The following is an 18,577-nucleotide window of genomic DNA, read 5'->3' on the forward strand; positions in this document are numbered from 1 at the left end:
CTTGTGGCACCTTAGAGACTAACCAATTTATTTGAGCATGAGCTTTCGTGAGCTACAGCTCACTCCGATGAAGTGAGCTGTAGCTCACGAAAGCTTATGCTCAAATAAATTGGTTAGTCTCTAAGGTGCCACAAGTACTCCTTTTCTTTTATCATCCCAACAGTACACATCCCTCCTCCACATCAGAACTGAGAGTGTCACTTCTGCATGTTACCTGGACCAAAAGGAAAGTTTAGGTGCGAAACTGGGGACTCTAATACTGATCCCCCACATGGATACACAAAGTTGTACCGCTGAACTGACCCTAGATTAGAAATAATACAGTAATCTCATCAATGCAAGTGCAATGGACCCTTAAGTAATGCAGTCATTATAAATGAACACCTCATTAATCAGCAGATTACACAATGCAAGCCTTCTCTGACCGAAACAAAATCCACAGTTCAGCTGCACTGCAGCTCTTGTATAGTCAGCAAGCAGAGTACCTCTTCTGATGCATAGTGTTTCCTTGCCAGAAGAGATTTGCCAAGCTCAATGCATGTAGTAAAGCTGTCGTTACGGGCGTCAATTTCTGCTTTGATACCCTGGTGATTGTTCATTAGTAATTCAACAGATGAAACATCCCTACAATGACAAATTGTGGTTTAGAAATGTATACTCCAAAATTAATGGTACCACGTAGTTGTTCTTTTAAGCAAATAAGTTACAACAGAAATGCACAATCTAGAATTTATTAATTCCTGGTTTGTAATTCTACACAAGAGGCAAGATTGTACCCAGCCTCTGCGTGATGTGCATGACTGGAGACAGGCTACAAGGAGCATCCCCCTTACACATCTATGTCGTGGTCAGTACTAACAGTAAGTACTATGTGAAATTGGTGTTGCTACTAGTGCTTGCCTCTGCAAAATGGGAGAGGAGAGGCAGGCCCACTCCCCCTCTGCACTGGAACTAGACACGGTTTCCTCTCCAAATGTGGCACAATGGTCATGCTACTGTGAAGCACCAGGTCAACAGTGGCTCCTGGAGCTCGCACTGTGGCTGTGCCTTATAGGTACAAGGAATCTAAATGCATCTAACAGCCCTTAAATCTAACAAGAAAGATCCAAGAATTATCATTCAGTAGATATTCAATGAAGCAACCATACACAAGAGTATGATTTGTCTTCTTTAAATCAACAGGCTGAAAGGCTCATTATAAAAGAGAAGTGGTAAAAGGGATTGATGATGAATTGATATGGCTAGAGGGATTTTTTAAGCTATTCACCTATTTATTTTCTTTAAACAAAAAAGCAATAACTTCATTAAGATGGAACAATTTTGATCTGAACAGACATGAAGTGAGCAAAGGGCTGTGACATTAACTCCTTAATCCTATGCTATACTCTAGAGCAGGGGTGACTAACGTGTGGCTCTGGAGCCACATACGGCTCTTCAGAAGTTAATATGCGGCTCCTTGTACAGGCACCGACTCCAGGAACTCAAACCCTGGCTCTGCCACAGGCCCTGCCCCCACTCCACCCCTTCCCGCACCCTCCCCTGAGCCTGCCATGACCTCGCTCCTCCCCCTCCCCCCCAGAGCCTCCTGCAGGCCACGATGGGGAGGTGCGGGGAGGAAGGGAGGGGGAGGTGCTGATCAGGGGAGCTGCCAGTGGGCGGAAGGAGCTGGGGGGGGGGGCAGGGGGGACGACTGATGGGGGGCTGCTGACCTATTACTGTGGCTCTTTGGCAATGTACGTTGGTAAATTCTGGCTCTTTCTTAGGCTCAGGTTGGCCATCCCTGCTCTAGAGGCTGTATGAGAAAGAGTTGTAATTGTCCAGCTATGCCGAAAGAACAGGAGCTGTGTTCCCTGTAAGCTGTGCGCTTGGGCGGCCACTGGCTGCCAGGAGAGGTTCAAATGGTGCCCAGCTGATTAACAGAGAACACACAGCTAGTAGTATGTGTTCAGGTGCACCTCCCCCACCTTGCTACATCCTGCAAGGGGAAGAGGAGGCTGCTGATGTCAGGGTGTCCCCCTCCCTTCCGCCCCTGTACCCCATCCCCGCAGAGCAGGGGGGACGCAGCCTGGCTAGGACTCTGCATGAATGGTGAGTGACTGAGTGCCTTTCTTAAAGAGACAGTGCACACTGTTTCTGAGATTTCCCCAGCAGTCAGCTCACACAGTCTCTCTCTCTCTGCCCCCACCCTCCATGTACCCATCTCCACAGAGCAGGGGAGGGAAGATAACAGGGCTCAGGACAGAGCAGGAGAGCTTTCACTGAGGGTCTTAAAGAGACAGCGCACGCACAGAAATGTCCCCAGCAGCCAGCACACACACTGTCTGTGTCACACACAGTGTCGCGCACACATACACAGTGTCTCTTTCACACTCACCTCCCAACACATACTTGTATCGTAGTTGTTATTTCTTGGTACTTCCTGCAATGCACATATATTCTCTGTAATTTTATTCTTTCAAAGTGTGTTATTTTTGTGTTTTGACCAGTCTATGCATTTCATAATTTTTATTTCTCTTACACTTAAATTTAATTCTTTGAGTAGTGAGTTCTAAAATGCCTAACCTGACCTGGCTGGAGTAATTATCCCTATGGTCACTTTTTAAAAATATATATTATATCAAAAAATTTTGTTTCTACTGGTGGAGCACATCTGTAAATACATAACAAAATTTATTCTGCAGATGGATGGAAAAAGATTAGATGGAACATTGCACAGGAGACACTGAATGTGGTTTAAACAGGCCGAAACTGTATTCCTAAATGTCAGGGAATACCTGGCAGATAAAAGTGTACAGTGCAGGTAATTCCATAAGCATTACTATATTGACGGTGGGAGGCGGGGGGGAGTTGCAGTTGTCAACCTCCCCTCCTTTATCCACCCTGCTCTACAGCCAACTTGCTGCTGTGACCCCACCTGCCCCCTCAAATGAGAATTAAGGGGGGGGGCTAGGCTCCCTTCTGTACCAGTCACAGGGGTCCTGAATCCCCCCCCCATTTCCACTCCTTTAAATAATATTGCCTTTAAGTCTTTGCCAATCCATTTTATCTGATCGCCATATTCCTTCCCCTATGGAGTACCTGCGCTGGACAGCCAGCCCATGATTACATAATGAGTTGTGACATCATAGCCTCCCCGCCATTTCATGTCTGCCCCAACTAAGTCCCCAACCTACTGTGGGGAAGGCAAACCCTACCCCACCTCACTTTGGCCAATCTGGCAGTGAGGGAAAAAATTCCTTTCCAGCCCCCCAAGAAAGGATTGACCAGTGTAATGCCCACAGTGGATCATGAGGAGATCTGGTTTTGAACAAATCCCACGGAGGGTGGGGGTGGCTTTGCCTGGTTCGGGGAAAAGAGGGCTTTTCCTGCACCAGTGTGGACATGAGTAGTCCCCCCCACCTTCCAGTCACCTGGGGGGGAGGAGGGGGAGGGAGGGTCTGAATCCTCAAGCTGATCTGCTCTGAAGCTGCCATAGCAAGTCATTCTCTGCCTATCTAGCCCTTAACAGGGCACTCTCCTTTTCCTATGAGCCGGACAATAGTTCATACCTCTTAATGTGCGGTGCGGCCACCCTCCCAGAGTACTGAAATCTTTCTTTTTTACTAGTTCTCTCCAGCCAGCTCTGCAGCTCCTTCCATCTGCCAGTCAGCATAGCTGCCATTCCTAATTGTGGTCTGGGTGGCCAGAATGCTTGCTTTTCCTCTGTCTATATGGAAAGGTTGATTAGACAGCCATTTTATTTCACCTGGTTGGAGGGATCTAAATTATCTAGATAAACCTTGGTCCCACTGTCTTGGCTCAGTCCTTTAAACAGGCAGCTATATTTCTCAGCAAAAGTACCAGCCTTACCATAATAATATTACAATATTTCATTGCAGATGTTCACATTACCTTGGCTTCTCTTGGGCTTCGATCTGCCGGATAACATCTTCCATCCAGAGCATGAGATCACGAACCATGCTGAAGAAACGAAATTTATCTCCTGTATCCACCAGTCTAACCCTGCGTCCCTCGCAGGCATCCAGCAATGCTTTCCATGCTTCCAGGACCTCGTTCTCCCGCTTCTGGATGTCATCAGCCTTGTCCCCAGCATAGGCAGCCTGAAGGCGTGCAGCATCCTCTTGCAGCTGTCTCACCTAATGTATTGAAAAAACAAACAACAAAACTGCACCTCAGCTCGTGTATGCTTTTTAGTCAAAACAATCCACAGCTTAAGGAAATTTCAGATACTAATTTATGTTTTGAGTTTCTCCTTAAAGTCTTTTGTAAGTTGCAAGTTTTCAAAGTTGGAACTTTGCACTGTGAAAACCTCACTCATGGTGTCCTGTCAGCCTTTCATTTTAGAACTTCTCATACCTAGAGAAGTAGAGACTTCTGGTTAACAGAAGAAACACACATCAATTCACTGTTGCCTGCATCTTGCGTGATCATTTACACCCATGCAAAATGATTCACAGATTTTAAGACCAGAAGGGATCATTATGATCATCAAGTCTGACCTCCTGCATAACAGGTCATAGAATTTCATCAGCAATTCCTGCATCAAGCCCAGAGCTTCTGGTTGAAATAGACCATATCTTTTAGAAAGACAGCCAGTCTTGATTAAAAGACTTCAAGTGATGGGAAACTCATCACATCCCTAGGTAAATTGTTCCAACAGTTAGTTACCCTCACTTTAAAAGTCTGAACCTGTCTATTTTCATCTTTCAGTCACTGGATCTTGTCATCCCTTTGTATGCTGGACTAAAGAGCCTACTATTATCAAAAATCTCTTAGAACCATAGAATATCAGGGTTGGAAGAGACCTCAGGAGGTCATCTAGTCCAACCCCCTGCTCAAAGCAGGACCAATCCCCAATTTTCGCCCCGATCCCTAAATGGCCCCCCTCACGGATTGAACTCACAATCCAGGGTTTAGCAGGCCAATGCTCAAACCACTGAGCTATCCCTCCCTCTTCCCCATATAGGACTTTGTAGACTGTTAAAAAGTGACTTGATCACATTCTCTTGGATAAACTAAACTGACTGACCTTCCCAAGTCTCTACTACAAAACATATTTTCCAGATATCAAATCATTCTTGTGGCTCGGTTCTAAATCCTTTCCAATTTTTTCAACATCCTTTTGGAAGAACTATGCACTGTATTCCAGTAATGGTCTCCCTAATGCAGTATATAAAGGTAACATATCTCCCTACTCCTAGTTGATATTCCCTTGTGTATGCTTCCAAGAACTATGTTAAACCTCTTAGCCACAGCATTACACTGGGATCTCATGTTCAGTTAGTCATCCACCATGACTTTCAAATCATTTCAGAGACAGTCTTTTCCAGGATATAATCTGCTGTCCTGTATAAGTGACCTAGATTCTAGGTACCAAATACTATCAGCACATGATGATAGTGTGTTGTATCCACTTTGCACTTCCTTTGCACTAGTGTAAATGACTACACAAGTTGCAGGGTCATTGTGAATTGGCCCAGACACTCCAAACAATGCAGAAAAATACTAGTTCATAGCAACCGAGTTCACTGGCATTTCTCCCATTTGAAATATTCATTTTTAAAATAGCTGTATGCCTTAGTGGGGATTATAATTCCTAGTATGATATATTAATAGCTATTCTCTTTTTTGTCTATACAATATACCTGTCTTAAGAAAATACATTTTTTTAATTGTAGTTTTGACATTTCAGATTGTTTAAATGTTTAATAAATTAAACACTCTGACACTTACTGCATTCTGAACTCTACTAATCTTTATATTGTGCATGCATAAGTACAGAACGTGGAATAAAATCAAATCAGAATGAGCTCACTGTGTCCATCATCTGAACAGTTTCTGAATTTTAGGGGTGAAATGTTCAAAAGCACTTGGGCTTGGACTAACTCTGCTCCCATAGAAATCAATAGGAGTTCTACCATTTTAAATGTCCTAATTTACTATTTCCAGAAACTAACGCAAGAAGCACTATTGAAGTTAAAGTATCCAAATGCATAACAAAAATAGCTATTTGACAGACTAACTGCACTTAAAGATCTATGGTCTTTATCAGCCACTACAAACAAGAAACCAAACATGAGAAAATCTGGAGAGGATTAAGGAATTTCCTTTAATTTTTGCTTCCCCCACCCCATACCATTTGGAACGTCTGTCCTTCCACTGGACAGCTTATTTTGTGCAATGTTCACAAAAGGAACAAATATGGGCACTAAGGCATAGAAAATTTCAGTGGTGACTTTTTGGCATAATTACTACCTACCTTCCCAAGATTGTGTTAAGAGCACAGAAAAAGCTAAATCTGTGTTTTTATATTAGTACTGATATACAAAAAAAAACCACTTGATAGATTTAATACCAGCTCAATGCCTCACTGAAACTGCTTTAATAGGTGTTCTATTTTATGCAAGTTAACCTTTTTTGTTCCTAATTTATCTTCCAACTGCATAAACCAAACAGCATAATGCTGGCACTACTATATATGCCTATCTGAAACAGATCCTCTGGGAAGTCACAGAATCATAGAATGTCAGGGTTGGAAGGGACCTCAGGAGGTCATCTAGTCCAACCCCCTGCTCAAAGCAGGACCAATCGGGGATAGCTCAGTGGGGGGAGTGTGACCTCAGTGGTTTGAGCATTGGCCTACTAAATCCAGGGTTGTGAGTTCAATCCTTGAGGGGGCCATTTAGGGATCTGGGGCAAAAATTGGGGATTGGTCCTGCTTTGAGCAAGGGGTTGAACTAGATGACCTCCTGAAGTCTCTTCCAACTCTTATATTCTATGATTCAATCCCCAACTAAATCATCCCAGCCAGGGCTTTGTCAAGCCTGACCTTAAAAACCTCAAAGGAAGGAGATTCCACCACCTCCCTAGGTAACGCATTCCAGTGCTTCACCACCCTCATAGCGAAAAAGTTTTTCCTAATATCCAACCTAAACCTCCTCCACTGCAACTTGAGACCATTACTCCTCGTTCTGTCATCTGCTACCACTGAGAACAGTCTAGATCAATCCTCTTTGGAACCCTCTTTCAGGTAGTTGAAAGCAGCTATCAAATCCCCCCTCATTCTTCTTTTCCGCAAACTAAACAATCCCAGTTCCCTCAGTCTCTCCTCATAAATCATGTGCCCCAGCCCCCTAATCATTTTTGTTGCTCTCCGCTGGACGCTTTCTAATTTTTCCACATCCTTCTTGTAGTGTGGGGCCCAAAACTGGACACAGTACTCCAGATGAGGCCTCACCAATGTCGAATAGAGGGGAACGATCATGTCCCTCGATCTGCTGGCAATGCCCCTACTTATACACCCCAAAATGCCATTGGCTTTCTTGGCAACAAGGGCACACTGTTGACTTATATCCAGCTTCTTGTCCACTGTAACCCCTAGGTCCTTTTCTGCAGAACTGCTGCCTAGCCATTTGGTCCTTAGTCTGTAACGGTGCAGATTGAGCTACCTACCTATCCAACCATCCTCCCATCCATCCATGTTTTTATATTGGTATGCAGCGCCCCAGTACTAATGGGGAATGTATGACAAAAGCCTTTAGCTGGGGTTGCAAATCTTACCTTCATTGCCTGTCATCATAAGCAATATACAAGCCCTTTGACTTTATGATTTCTTTTCTAATCAAGCACAGCAGATGACAAATTTTCAGTAAACAATTATCCATATATATAGAAGGCTGTGGACTTCTAGAGTGACTTCTAACACTTTAGACAACAACAGAGCTACAGTATATAATTAGAGAAGCAAATTACAAATACAAGTAGTAAAATAAGCCACGTGATGTTATTCACATAGGAAGGTTTTTGAATAGCAATCCACAATCTTATCTCTCAGCCACTTGGTGGCAGATGTCTGATGTCATCCCAGATGCCTAAATCCAGACACACAAAAAAGTTGCTCGCGTAATACACACCTGGGTGCCTAAAGCCTGAATATCATGTTCAAATGTTGTGTGCATCCTCTGTAGTGCTTCCACTGTGTTTTGGTCTCTACCAAGTTCCTCGGGCAGTTTCTTGTGTTTATCTTGAATACGTCCAAAGATCTCCTTGGCATCATGGTAAAATTTATGTAGTTCATAAGAGGCTGCTAGAATCTGTGTTCTTGTGTCAATGAGCTCCAAGAGGTCAGCCCATGCCTCATTGAGACCATCCTTCCACTCTGCAATGGTGGCTGCATCGGAGTGTCCAGAATTGATGAGCTCATCTGCCATGTGGTTAACAGTATCAACACGCTCCTGTCCAATGTTTCCAGTGTCCCGGGCAAATTCACGGAATCGCTCTTGTAACATCTGAAATGTGAACAAACAGCTGTAAGTCAGCAATGCCCAAGCTGTACTTTTTTACCTACGTTTAACATGTGGGACTGCAAATGTGACGGGTAGCACCTGACTTTTTGAAACGAATTGTGTAAGATCACCAGGAATGTTCTATTGGAGTGTCTTACATGCAACATAATTCACATGCAGGAACCTGAAGTAGTTTATGACCACAGTAGGAATCCCACAATGTATCGCTATTGTTGTAGCCAAGAGCCAAAGAACATGCAAATGACCCAACAGCCTCAAAACTATAGTGCATATCAAATAAGCAAAACTTGCCACTGCTTTATATTACCCAGCCAGTGTGTGCAATTCCCAGGAAAATCAGATTTCTCTGCAGCTATAGCCAAGTAACTTACTGTAACATGTTCATAATCCTGTCCCAGCTCGTGGGATCCTGCCACCACCTCCCTTTCAGCAATCCACTGCTCCAAGTCATCCACCTCACGATTGAGCTGAAATAGCCTGTGTCTCTCATCTAGTTTGCCCCTCCTCTCTTCAGCTAGATCCTTCAGGCCTGCATACAGCTTATCCACCTTGGACTGGCGCATACTGATGCGCTCGCTGAAAAAAATCCCCAAGAAGAACACTGAGCCACCACGGATTTTTTAAAAAACAAACAAACAAACAAACAAACAAACGTCAAAATATCTAAGAAAAATCACTCTTAGAATATATAGCCCATAGAACACGTATCTCTGAAGTGACTAAAACTTTGCCTGTAAACATTCGGATCAGATCCTTAGCTGGCATAGCTCCATTAAAGTCAATGGAGCGATGCCAATTATGCCAGCCAAGGACCTGGCCCACCATGCGAATATAGACCACATCCATTGACTGTGGAAAATGTAAATGTGAACAAAGATCCCAATTTGCTGAGGTTAAGATCGCACAATGGACTTGTCCTAGGACTGAGAGAAAGGACCTGGGTTATTTCTCCCTTGGTTCTGGCAGTCAGAATTTATGCTAAATTAATGCTAAATTGATAGTCAACAGCACTAACAGCTTTCTTCAGTCTAAGGCTCAATAATCCAAAGGAAACAAATATCATTTAGATTTACCAGATCTCTTGGATTTATTTCCTGTGAGCTGCATAACCCCTTTAAAGTTGCCTTTTCTCTGCCATATACACAGGTTACTATGTTATTGCAGTATTCAAATCAGTTGAGCCATAAGAGCTCTAAACTGACCACAAGTGAGTGCTTTTGAATTATGCAGCACACACCCTTCCAACAGAGATGGAGACAGTCATCTCCAAGACTCTCCCAGCTCCAGCCAGACTAGGGGTAGGTTAAATAAATTTTCCATATAGCCAACATATTGCCAAATGGAGAATTTAGTCCCCGTGGCTATAACTACCATGGCAAAGTTACTTTTTTAAGCTCTCTTAGGGATACATAGCCTGAAATCAATCTCTGGGAAAGGTCATAACTAAATTGGCTTCTCCTATAGTATGTAACTCTAGATTTAACTAATTTTTTTCTGGTAGTGTCCCTTCCATTCTCATTCCATTGAACCATGTGCATTTAGCCACTTGGAGCCATCTTTGGAATAGCCTAAGAATCTCCTATTTTCTTCATTCCAAGGGCCATATTTCTTCATTTATTAACCTTCTGTCTTCATGAACAAGGCTTCCCTCCTTCTGAGACAGACCAAAGGTGGAGGAGTTGGAAGTCTCCTGTGCCACAGGGCCTATTACAAACACCAAGACACCAGAGTATCCCAACACTAGCTTTATGAGCATGGTGCTTTCCCATGTGTCTTAAGAGTGAAAAGCTGTATGTGTAAGCATAGATACATTGTATAGCGAGTCAACATGGGAGATGTAGGGATGTAGTTGTAGAAGCAAGCCATGCCCATAAAGTGGGAGGCTCTAGCTATGGAGAGGGGATGGCTAGTACACACAGGAGATGCACTGATTCTGTGCAACCCTCAGCAGTCTCCAGGGACAAGTCTCTATCATCCTTAGAAAGTAAAGCTGCCCTTCCTCACTAGAAACCCCAAGGCCGGGCGGTAGCATCTCCTTCAGGGGGCACTGCCCCTGACATTCAAAAGTGAATGGGCTTGGGTGATTCTGATTCACTGGCCTAGTGCTCCCCGCTGATGTGCAATGGGAGGGAAGAAAGAGTATCTGGATACTCCTCCCCTATACAAGCAGCATGATTGGATTCCTTTTTTCCACAGGAATGTACGTGGAGGTGTTATGGTTAATGCACCAGCCCATGCAATGTCCCCAAGGGGTTTAGCAACATGCCCAGTACTAATCAGTAGTTGTGTACACTGATCCTGATCAGAGCATCAGCAAACTGCACCTTGCAGCTTGGTACACTGGTTGTCCCTGTGAAATTCTATCCTGACAAGGATGCACCAAGACATACCTCTACTGTCTTACTTGGCCCCACTTTGGACATATTTTCCTGAGTTACTTACAATTTGTCGTACTCTTTATCTTTCATGGTGCATCAATGAAGTACTCTAATTGCCAAAGGCAGCTAAAAATCCAACTGTAAGGGAATACTAACCTTTCCGGATGATTGTCTGCAACCAAAGTTCTGCTAGTCTTGGAAAGCTGGTGCACTGTCTCGGCATAGTCTTCTACTGCCTGTTCCAAAATCTGGTGTTTCTTCAGCATGGACACTGCACTCTGTTCATCCTTTAACAGGGACAGAACAATACAGTCAGGTCCTCCCCTTTGGAGAAATACTCAGCAATAGCAACCTCACCAGGTTGGGTGAAATAAGAGCAATCAACTTGACAGCAGTGTAAAAGATTTACGAAGGATTGCTCTCAAGTGCAACTTGAAGAAAACTTGTTCGGACTATGGTATATAAATATCAGTTAAATCTATGGTAAATGGTGTCCATACACAGTGACAAAACAAGTGAAAGGGTGAATACAATGACCCCTCTGGGATCCAGAGCAAGATTAAATCAGCTGTGCATCAAGCATGCTGAATTTCCTTGACTGTGAAGAGCTTTGTGCGTTTATAGAAAACTGGTGATGTGTAGAGCCCATGACAACAGAAAAGATTTTCAACGTATCACTGGTCAGGCTTTGCAATTACACCCTTGTTCAAAGATAAGGGATTCTAAGGAGCCTGGGAAAGGCTCCCCAAAAATGCCTGCAATGGCTTAGATCAACACTTGCAATATGCAGCTAAAATTAAGTAAAATAAAGCACGGCTGAGTATGTAACTTGAAATCACCTATATGTGTTTCTCCCTTAAACATTCTGGTGGTTTCATTTTTAAGATTTCTTTTATTTGTTATGCTTGGGAAACAAAGTAAAGCAAAACACTTGTTAGCTGAGCACTGAATGCCCCTGGAATCTGTTACATGGGTGTGAAATGGTTATTTATTGTCCTGGATCATTTAAAAAAAATAATAAAAAACCTATATAATATACTCCTGGTACTGCAAGACCAGTGTTCCATAGGAAAACAGTAACTTGTGGGTAGCACTACCCAAACAGAGATCTCTTGTGAACTGACTTGGGATCTCAAGAGTGAATCCAGTTCATTTTTGTCCCCATTGTATTTGTGACATATTCAATTACCGAATCAGAGAAACATCGGACTGAAAGGGACCTTGAGAGGTCACCTAGTCCAGCCACCTGCGCTGTGGCAGGACCAAATATACCTTGACCATCCCTGACAGGTGTTTGTCTAACCTGTTCTTAAAAACCTCCAACGATGGGACTCCACAACCTCCCTTGGAAGCCTATTCCAGGGCTTAACTATCCTAGGAGTTAAAAAGTTTCTCCTATTATCTAAACTAAATCTCTTTTGCTTCAGATTAAGCCCATTATTTCTTGATTTACCTTCAGTGGACATGAAGAACAATTGATCACCACCCTCTTTATAACAGCCCTTAACATATTTGAAAACTTATCAGTCTTCTTTTCTCAGGACTAAACATGCCCAGTTTTTTAAATCTTTCCTCACTGGTCAGGTTTTCCAAACCTTATATCATTTTTATTGCTTTTCTCTGGACTCTCTCCAATTTGTCTACATCTTTCTTAAAGAGCAGCACCCAGAACTGGACACAGTACCCAGCTGAGGCCTCACCAGCGGGAACAATTATCTAGAGGGGACAATTATCTCCCACATCTGACATCCAACACTCCTGTTAATATATCTCCTCAAAATATTGGGCTTTTTTCACAATTGCATAACACTATTGACTCACTCAGTCTGTGATCCACTACAATCCCCAGATCCTTTTCAGCAGTACTACACAAGCCAGTCATTCCCCATTTTGTAGTTGTGCATTTAATTTTTTCTTCCTAAGTGAAGTATTTTGCACTTGTCTTTATTGAATTTCATCTTGTTGATTTCAGACCAATTCTCCAATTTGTCAAGGCCATTTTGAATTCTAATCCGGTCCTCCAAACTGCTTGCAAACCTATTTCACTATAAAGCTACTCACCTTGGCTTTTTCTTCCGACATCATATAGAGTTCCTGCTCGCTCATCCACGCCTCAGCCTCTGCAGCATCAAAGTAATACTGCTGTGCTTTGTGAGACTCCTCCAGGCGCTTGTGGCGTTTCTCTGTCTCCTCAATTAGCAGATTCCACAGCTGTTGCAAGTCTGCAAGTCTCTGCTGAAGCGCTTCAGCATTAAGGCTGCTGTCTGTAATAACGTTTTGGCTCCTCTCAAAAATGTCATCGATACGAGGCTGATGTCCTTGGATTTCCTTCTGAAGTGTCTACATGGGAAAGCAACATATTAATTAGAAACAGCAGCTGAACAAACTCTTACAAAATGAGGATGCCAGGCAGGGCTGTCACCTAAGGCAGAAGGGTAGTGGGCACAGCAATACACACCATAACAGTTTGTGTGGACAAGTTACGGCTGCCTCCTGCATGAGTACACTACAGGAAAGGGCTCCCTGAGTTCTCGCATATGCACTGAAGCATCCATAATTCAGCCCTAGGCTTTTACAGCAAACAGACTCATTCCAAATAGAGCCTCCTGAAACATTTTCCCCTGCAGATACTGGGTACATGAATTAACAGGGACATAAACAACTCTAACAGCAGCTACTTACCTGATTTTTCTTTATCAGTAGCTGCACGGTCTGGAGGTTATGTCCATGATCGGTAGATGTTGCTATAGGCATCCTCTCTCCGACCCACAGCTGAAAGAGAAATTACAGAAAAGCCCCATGAAACATCCATGATATTGATGGGAGAGGAGCCGGAGGCTGTGAGAGATGCCTTGGGAAATGCAATAGTCTAATGTGCTAGTGAGAGATTCATTCAGACAAGTCCCCTTGTTGGGGCTGAGCATTTTCTAGCATTTGGGGAATGTGATTTGTACTCACAATTTCATCCTCAACATCCCGGTTGAACTGGTGGACCTCTTTGGAGGCCAGCAGGTTCGTTTTCCTTTCAGTCAAGGGTTCCAGTAGCTCCAAAAATTTCTTCTGTACAATAAGGCGTTTGCCATCTACCTCATCAGTACTCTTGCCCTCCTGACTCAAAGCCTGGGCCTGGCTTTGCAGCTCCTCTACCTCCTTCTTACGAACATCCATTTGGTTTTCAAGCATCTACGTAGGGGGAAAGTGCCAAGAGAGCTTGAAAAACTGGGCATTCATATATATGCAATTTGTAAGATTAAAAAAATATCATTAGCTTCATAATCCTGGGCAAGAACAAAGGCTGAATCACAATAGCTAGGAATTCACCATATTAATAATGACTGCGACATGTTTTACAGCGACAGCATACGAAGTAGACTGGATCCATTTCCTGTTAGGGAGTGCCAGTGCATTTCTCCTCTTTTGACCTAGGGAAGGTGGTGCATGGAAGCAGGATTAAGACCAGATTCACTGCTGAATTGCTGGACTCAGCATCACTGAAGTCAAAGGAGTTGTGCCTGCTTCCAAAAGTTGTGCATTTGGTCCCCAGTTCTTAGTCTTTTACTAGTGCTCACAGCTTAACTCTACTTCAAAACTGTTCAGTGTAACAGCAGATTCAGTCACTTTACCCACTGTTGTAATTACTGGGAATCAGAGAGCCACTCACAGGTGGGGCGGGGAGGGCAGCCAATTACTGGAGGATCCCCCCAGGGAAAGAAATTATCAACAGGAGGTGAAGAACTGGGGAGGAAGAGGACAGATTGCACTGAGAGATGTGGGGATGGGGTATCTAATGGCTGCTGCTTTCCCTTAAAAGAAGAAGAAACAAACAAACAGAAAGAAAGAAGAGCAAATTAAATCTTAATCTAAACTGAAAGGGTCCTTTATCTGTTCCTTGGTATGCTTACAACTAGGGTTGCCAACTGTCTAATCGCACAAATCCAAACACCCTTGCCCCGCTCCTTTCCCAAGGCCCTGCCCCCCCTCCCTCCGTCGCTCACTCTCCTCCTCCCTCATTCACTTTCAGCAGGCTGGGGCAGAGGGTTGAGGTGCGGGCCCTGGGCTGGGGCCACAGGGTTTAATGTGTGGGAGGGGGCTCCAGGCTGAGCCTGGGGCAAGGGCTTGGGGTGAAGGAGGGGGTTCGTGGTGCGGCCTCTGGGAGGGAGTCCGGGTGTGGGCTCAGGACCGCAGTGAAGGAGAGGGTTCGTGGTGCAGGCTCTGGGAGGGAGTTTGGGTGTGGGAGAGGGTTCAGGGTTAGGGTGCGGGAGGGCGTTCCGTCCTGGGGCAGGAGGTTTGGTGTGTGGGCTCTGGGAGGAAGTTTGGGTGCAGGAGGGGGCTGGGGCAGAGGTGTGGGAGGGGGTTTAGGGTGCAGGCTCCAGCTGGGCAGCATTTACCTCAGGCAGCTCCTGGAAGCGGCGGCATGTCTGGCAGTGGCTCCTAGGCTCACGGATGGCTCTGCCCCTTCCTGCAAGCACTGCCCCCACACCTCCCATTGGTTGCGGTTTCCCGTTCCTGGCCAATGGGAGCTGCAGAGTTGGTGCTCGGGCAGCACACAGAGACTCCACTGGCACATGCCAGCTGCTTCTGGGAGCGGCGTGGAGCCAGGGCAGGTAGGGAGCCTGCTTTAGCCCTGCTACGCCGCTGGATTTTTAGATTCCTAAAATCTCTCGGATTGGCTTCAGTAGCCTCCAGGAGATCGATCCCAATTCCTTGAGACTCCCGCCCAAACCAGGAGGGTTGGCAACCCACTTACAATTGCCCTTCCATCTATTCTATTCTAGACTCGCTGCTCCGTCTGTTTACCTGTTGTTTTTTCAACAGGATGTTGACACTGGTGAGATCTTTTCCATAGTCATCGGACTGTATCTGACTCTCCAAGCTGTTCAGCCATTTATCCAAATCAGCACAACTCTGGGTGAAAAGCTCAGCTTTATTCGCATCAAAGAGTCGCTGAGCCTTGGTTTGGGTAGTAGATTCGAGCTCCTCCCACATTTGATGCAGGCCTGTCAGTTTTTCCTTCACTACGGTTTCAGTCTCTGGTTTCTCCGCAATGAGCTGCATCCCTTCCTGCAAAGCACATAGCAAACAATGACATTAGGCAAGAGCACTAAAGGTCTGTGAAAATTACATCTCAATTATTCTTTCCAAAACAAAGGCTCCACGGTCCCACCACTTCCACAAGGTTCCTGTTCCCAAGGTCTGGGAGGACCTGGAAGGGTGGAGAGCGTGGGCTGCATACCTTGCTCCCCTCCTTCATTTAGATCCTGTGAAAGTCCCCTTTCATTTTGGGTTCTGCAGGGATCCAGATCTGTTTTTGTGGGGGTGGGATGTGCTCACCCACAAACATGTGGGACAAAGTGGAGCAAGTTACTGAAAAACAAACCTGCTGTAACTTGTGCAGGATCTTCACAATACTGTGGAACATTTGGGGAATAGGGAGACCAAGGGTAATGATGGCAGAGGGAGTACAGTGCAGTATGACTTTGCTATCAGGATGCTGCGGTAGAGGATGAGACTCTGTAACTATACATTACCCCCACTGGCTCCCTCCCAAAGTCACCAGCTTTATGGTGCTGAACCCCTAGCTTCTTTTGTATGTTAGTTCTCCTTCCAATGGGAACAACAACATATAGGGAAGCAGGAGCCCTATATTTAAGGAAAACACCAACAGAGTGCTTGGACTTTAAAATATTTCTTCATTTTGAAAGATTTTCTCCAGTTTGAGAGACATATCCTCTATTTAAAAGTATGCTTATACCCCTAGAACTGGTAATCTCTCTCAATACGGAACAAGCTTTGTAATGGTGACCTCTGTACACAACACCGCACATTTAATACAAAACCAATCCCGATAAGAATACAATGTTTTGCAATTGTGGTTCAACATACAACTTTGGTGCAGGTATTTTATCCTTTGTTGCAATCTGACTTTTCCGGGACAGAAGATGGGAACGCACTAGCACTGAAAAGGTACTGCAGTTGGTGAGAGCAGCGTTTCAGTTACACCGATGAAAACTATTAGTGTTTGCAAAACACAGAAAAACCACTAATGGGATACAAAGAGTGCCAAACTGGGAAGGAAATGAGCAATTATGCTAACTTACAGTGAACAGAAACCCACTGTCAGAGCTAAAGATGAGAATTTCTTAATGTTCCAGTGTTCTTTCTTTCAAACAAGGAAGCAGAAAAAATAGTACAGCACATTAAAGCCATTAAAATCACTTGATCTAGCTCAATGGCCATGTTATTTGTTCACAAAACAGGCTGAGCTTTAACTTCTCACATGACATTTGTTTTCTGATTAGTATTGTGATTACACTGCAAAAACAGTGACAGTCAGAATGGCACCATGGGGTTATATAGTTATTTTCTTTCCATGATCCGCATAGTTACTGTGTACAGTTTATAAATCAAAATGATGGTTTTTGTACTTTCCAACCCTGACACCTGAAAATAACTTGTGTTTTCCTCCTTACATCATTACAAGTAAGGACGACTTGGCAATTCGACGGAATTGGCAAACTGGCTAGTGCATGCACTACAAAAACCTGGATATCTTAAACTGACAGAAAATATCACAAAGATTAGATTGATGAGAAATAGAACAGAATGGATTGGATTACACAGAGGATGAAACAAACTGGGAGACGGCCACAAAGAAACTGAACAGACTTGCTTTTCATAACTGTATTTGGTCAGCAATGATAAAATCTTTTTTGGTCTAAATTGAATAGATGACTCAAAGACAATAGGGGTTTCATCTGTTGAGTAAAGAGAAGACATTTTTACAGTCATTTCTCTGAAGACAACCATGACTTAAAAAGAGAGGAAGTTTATAAAATGTTCTTTATTTACCTTTTCAATTTTCTCCAGCCATTCTTTGTTGGATGCAAGTTCTGCCATAAATGCCTGGTGTTTTAGCCATTTACTGTGCAGATTCCTTGCTTCATCATAAGACATATCCTGGGCTGTGAGCATCTTCTCATTGATCCAGAGTGACAGCTGAAAAAATGTGGAAAAGAATATGACTGTTTAAGATTTTTTTAAACTGTCTGTAGTATGGAATCAGAGGTGGGTAGAAAGTTTGAGGGTATTGAGAAGTAGGGTTTAGGCTGGCACATTCCAAAGATAGAGGCAAGAAGTTTGGATCAGACCTGGGAGCTGTTTGAAGCCAGGATTCTTGTCTGGGGCTCTCTCTATTAAATGTAAACAACATCTACAATATACAAATAACCAACATTTGTATTTTACAGTATGGGCCTAATCCAAAGCCTAATGAAGAAACTGGAGAGACTCCCATTGATTCCAGTGAGCTTTGGCTGGGGCCCTACATGTTTAATACTTGCAGTAGATCAAAACACCTCTGTCTGCTTTACAGTGTACTTGATTGACACTTGGAAAAACTGTGGCAGATACACAATTATATACAACATTGATCAAGGCCTCCGTTGGCTACGCTGATTACCAAATATTGTATAATGCTTACATGGCCTGGCTTTAATTTGGCCCTTAGCTATTTGCTGGCTTGCCTTTTGGCAGTGTCAGTAACAAGGCCACACATTCAATGGTTATGAATACTGAGCTCCCCGAGCCCCTCAAGAAGAGATACTTCTGGGCCAGGGTGGAAGTTCAACTTTGTGCTTATCTTAATAATGTGTTTGACACCTCTATTATGTTTATTAGCACCATATAGGCACCATACAGAGAGAGACAGAAATACATTTTCAGGGCAGTGTAGGAAAACTTGCATGGCTGCTATCCTTCCTTGCACGTACATAGACAGCTCCATCCACCGAAAGACAAATAACTGAGAGGGTGGAACAGAAGATTAATTTTTGGCCCCTTCAAAATGTCCTCCATGGGAGAGCCTCACCATCTTCCCTGCCAGTTTACATTCTC

The 18,577-nt window shown here is 43.9% G+C and overlaps 1 protein-coding gene across 1 annotated transcript in view; it reads right to left on the bottom strand.

Moving 5' to 3' along the window:
* The window catches only part of SPTBN1 (spectrin beta, non-erythrocytic 1), a 155,378-nt gene that overhangs the window by 24,769 nt on the left and 112,032 nt on the right, over window positions 1–18,577 (bottom strand). The window contains exons 18-27 of the mRNA XM_077813885.1: window positions 17,534–17,680; window positions 15,482–15,745; window positions 13,643–13,867; window positions 13,367–13,456; window positions 12,746–13,024; window positions 10,841–10,971; window positions 8,678–8,882; window positions 7,914–8,288; window positions 3,892–4,136; window positions 486–624 (exon numbers count right to left, since the gene is read on the bottom strand). Coding sequence (XP_077670011.1) covers window positions 486–624; window positions 3,892–4,136; window positions 7,914–8,288; window positions 8,678–8,882; window positions 10,841–10,971; window positions 12,746–13,024; window positions 13,367–13,456; window positions 13,643–13,867; window positions 15,482–15,745; window positions 17,534–17,680 — 2,100 coding nt within the window. The remainder of the gene's footprint in view (window positions 1–485; window positions 625–3,891; window positions 4,137–7,913; window positions 8,289–8,677; window positions 8,883–10,840; window positions 10,972–12,745; window positions 13,025–13,366; window positions 13,457–13,642; window positions 13,868–15,481; window positions 15,746–17,533; window positions 17,681–18,577) is intronic.

This window comes from Eretmochelys imbricata, chromosome 3, assembly GCF_965152235.1.
Source record: "Eretmochelys imbricata isolate rEreImb1 chromosome 3, rEreImb1.hap1, whole genome shotgun sequence".
Taxonomy (NCBI): domain Eukaryota; kingdom Metazoa; phylum Chordata; order Testudines; family Cheloniidae; genus Eretmochelys; species Eretmochelys imbricata.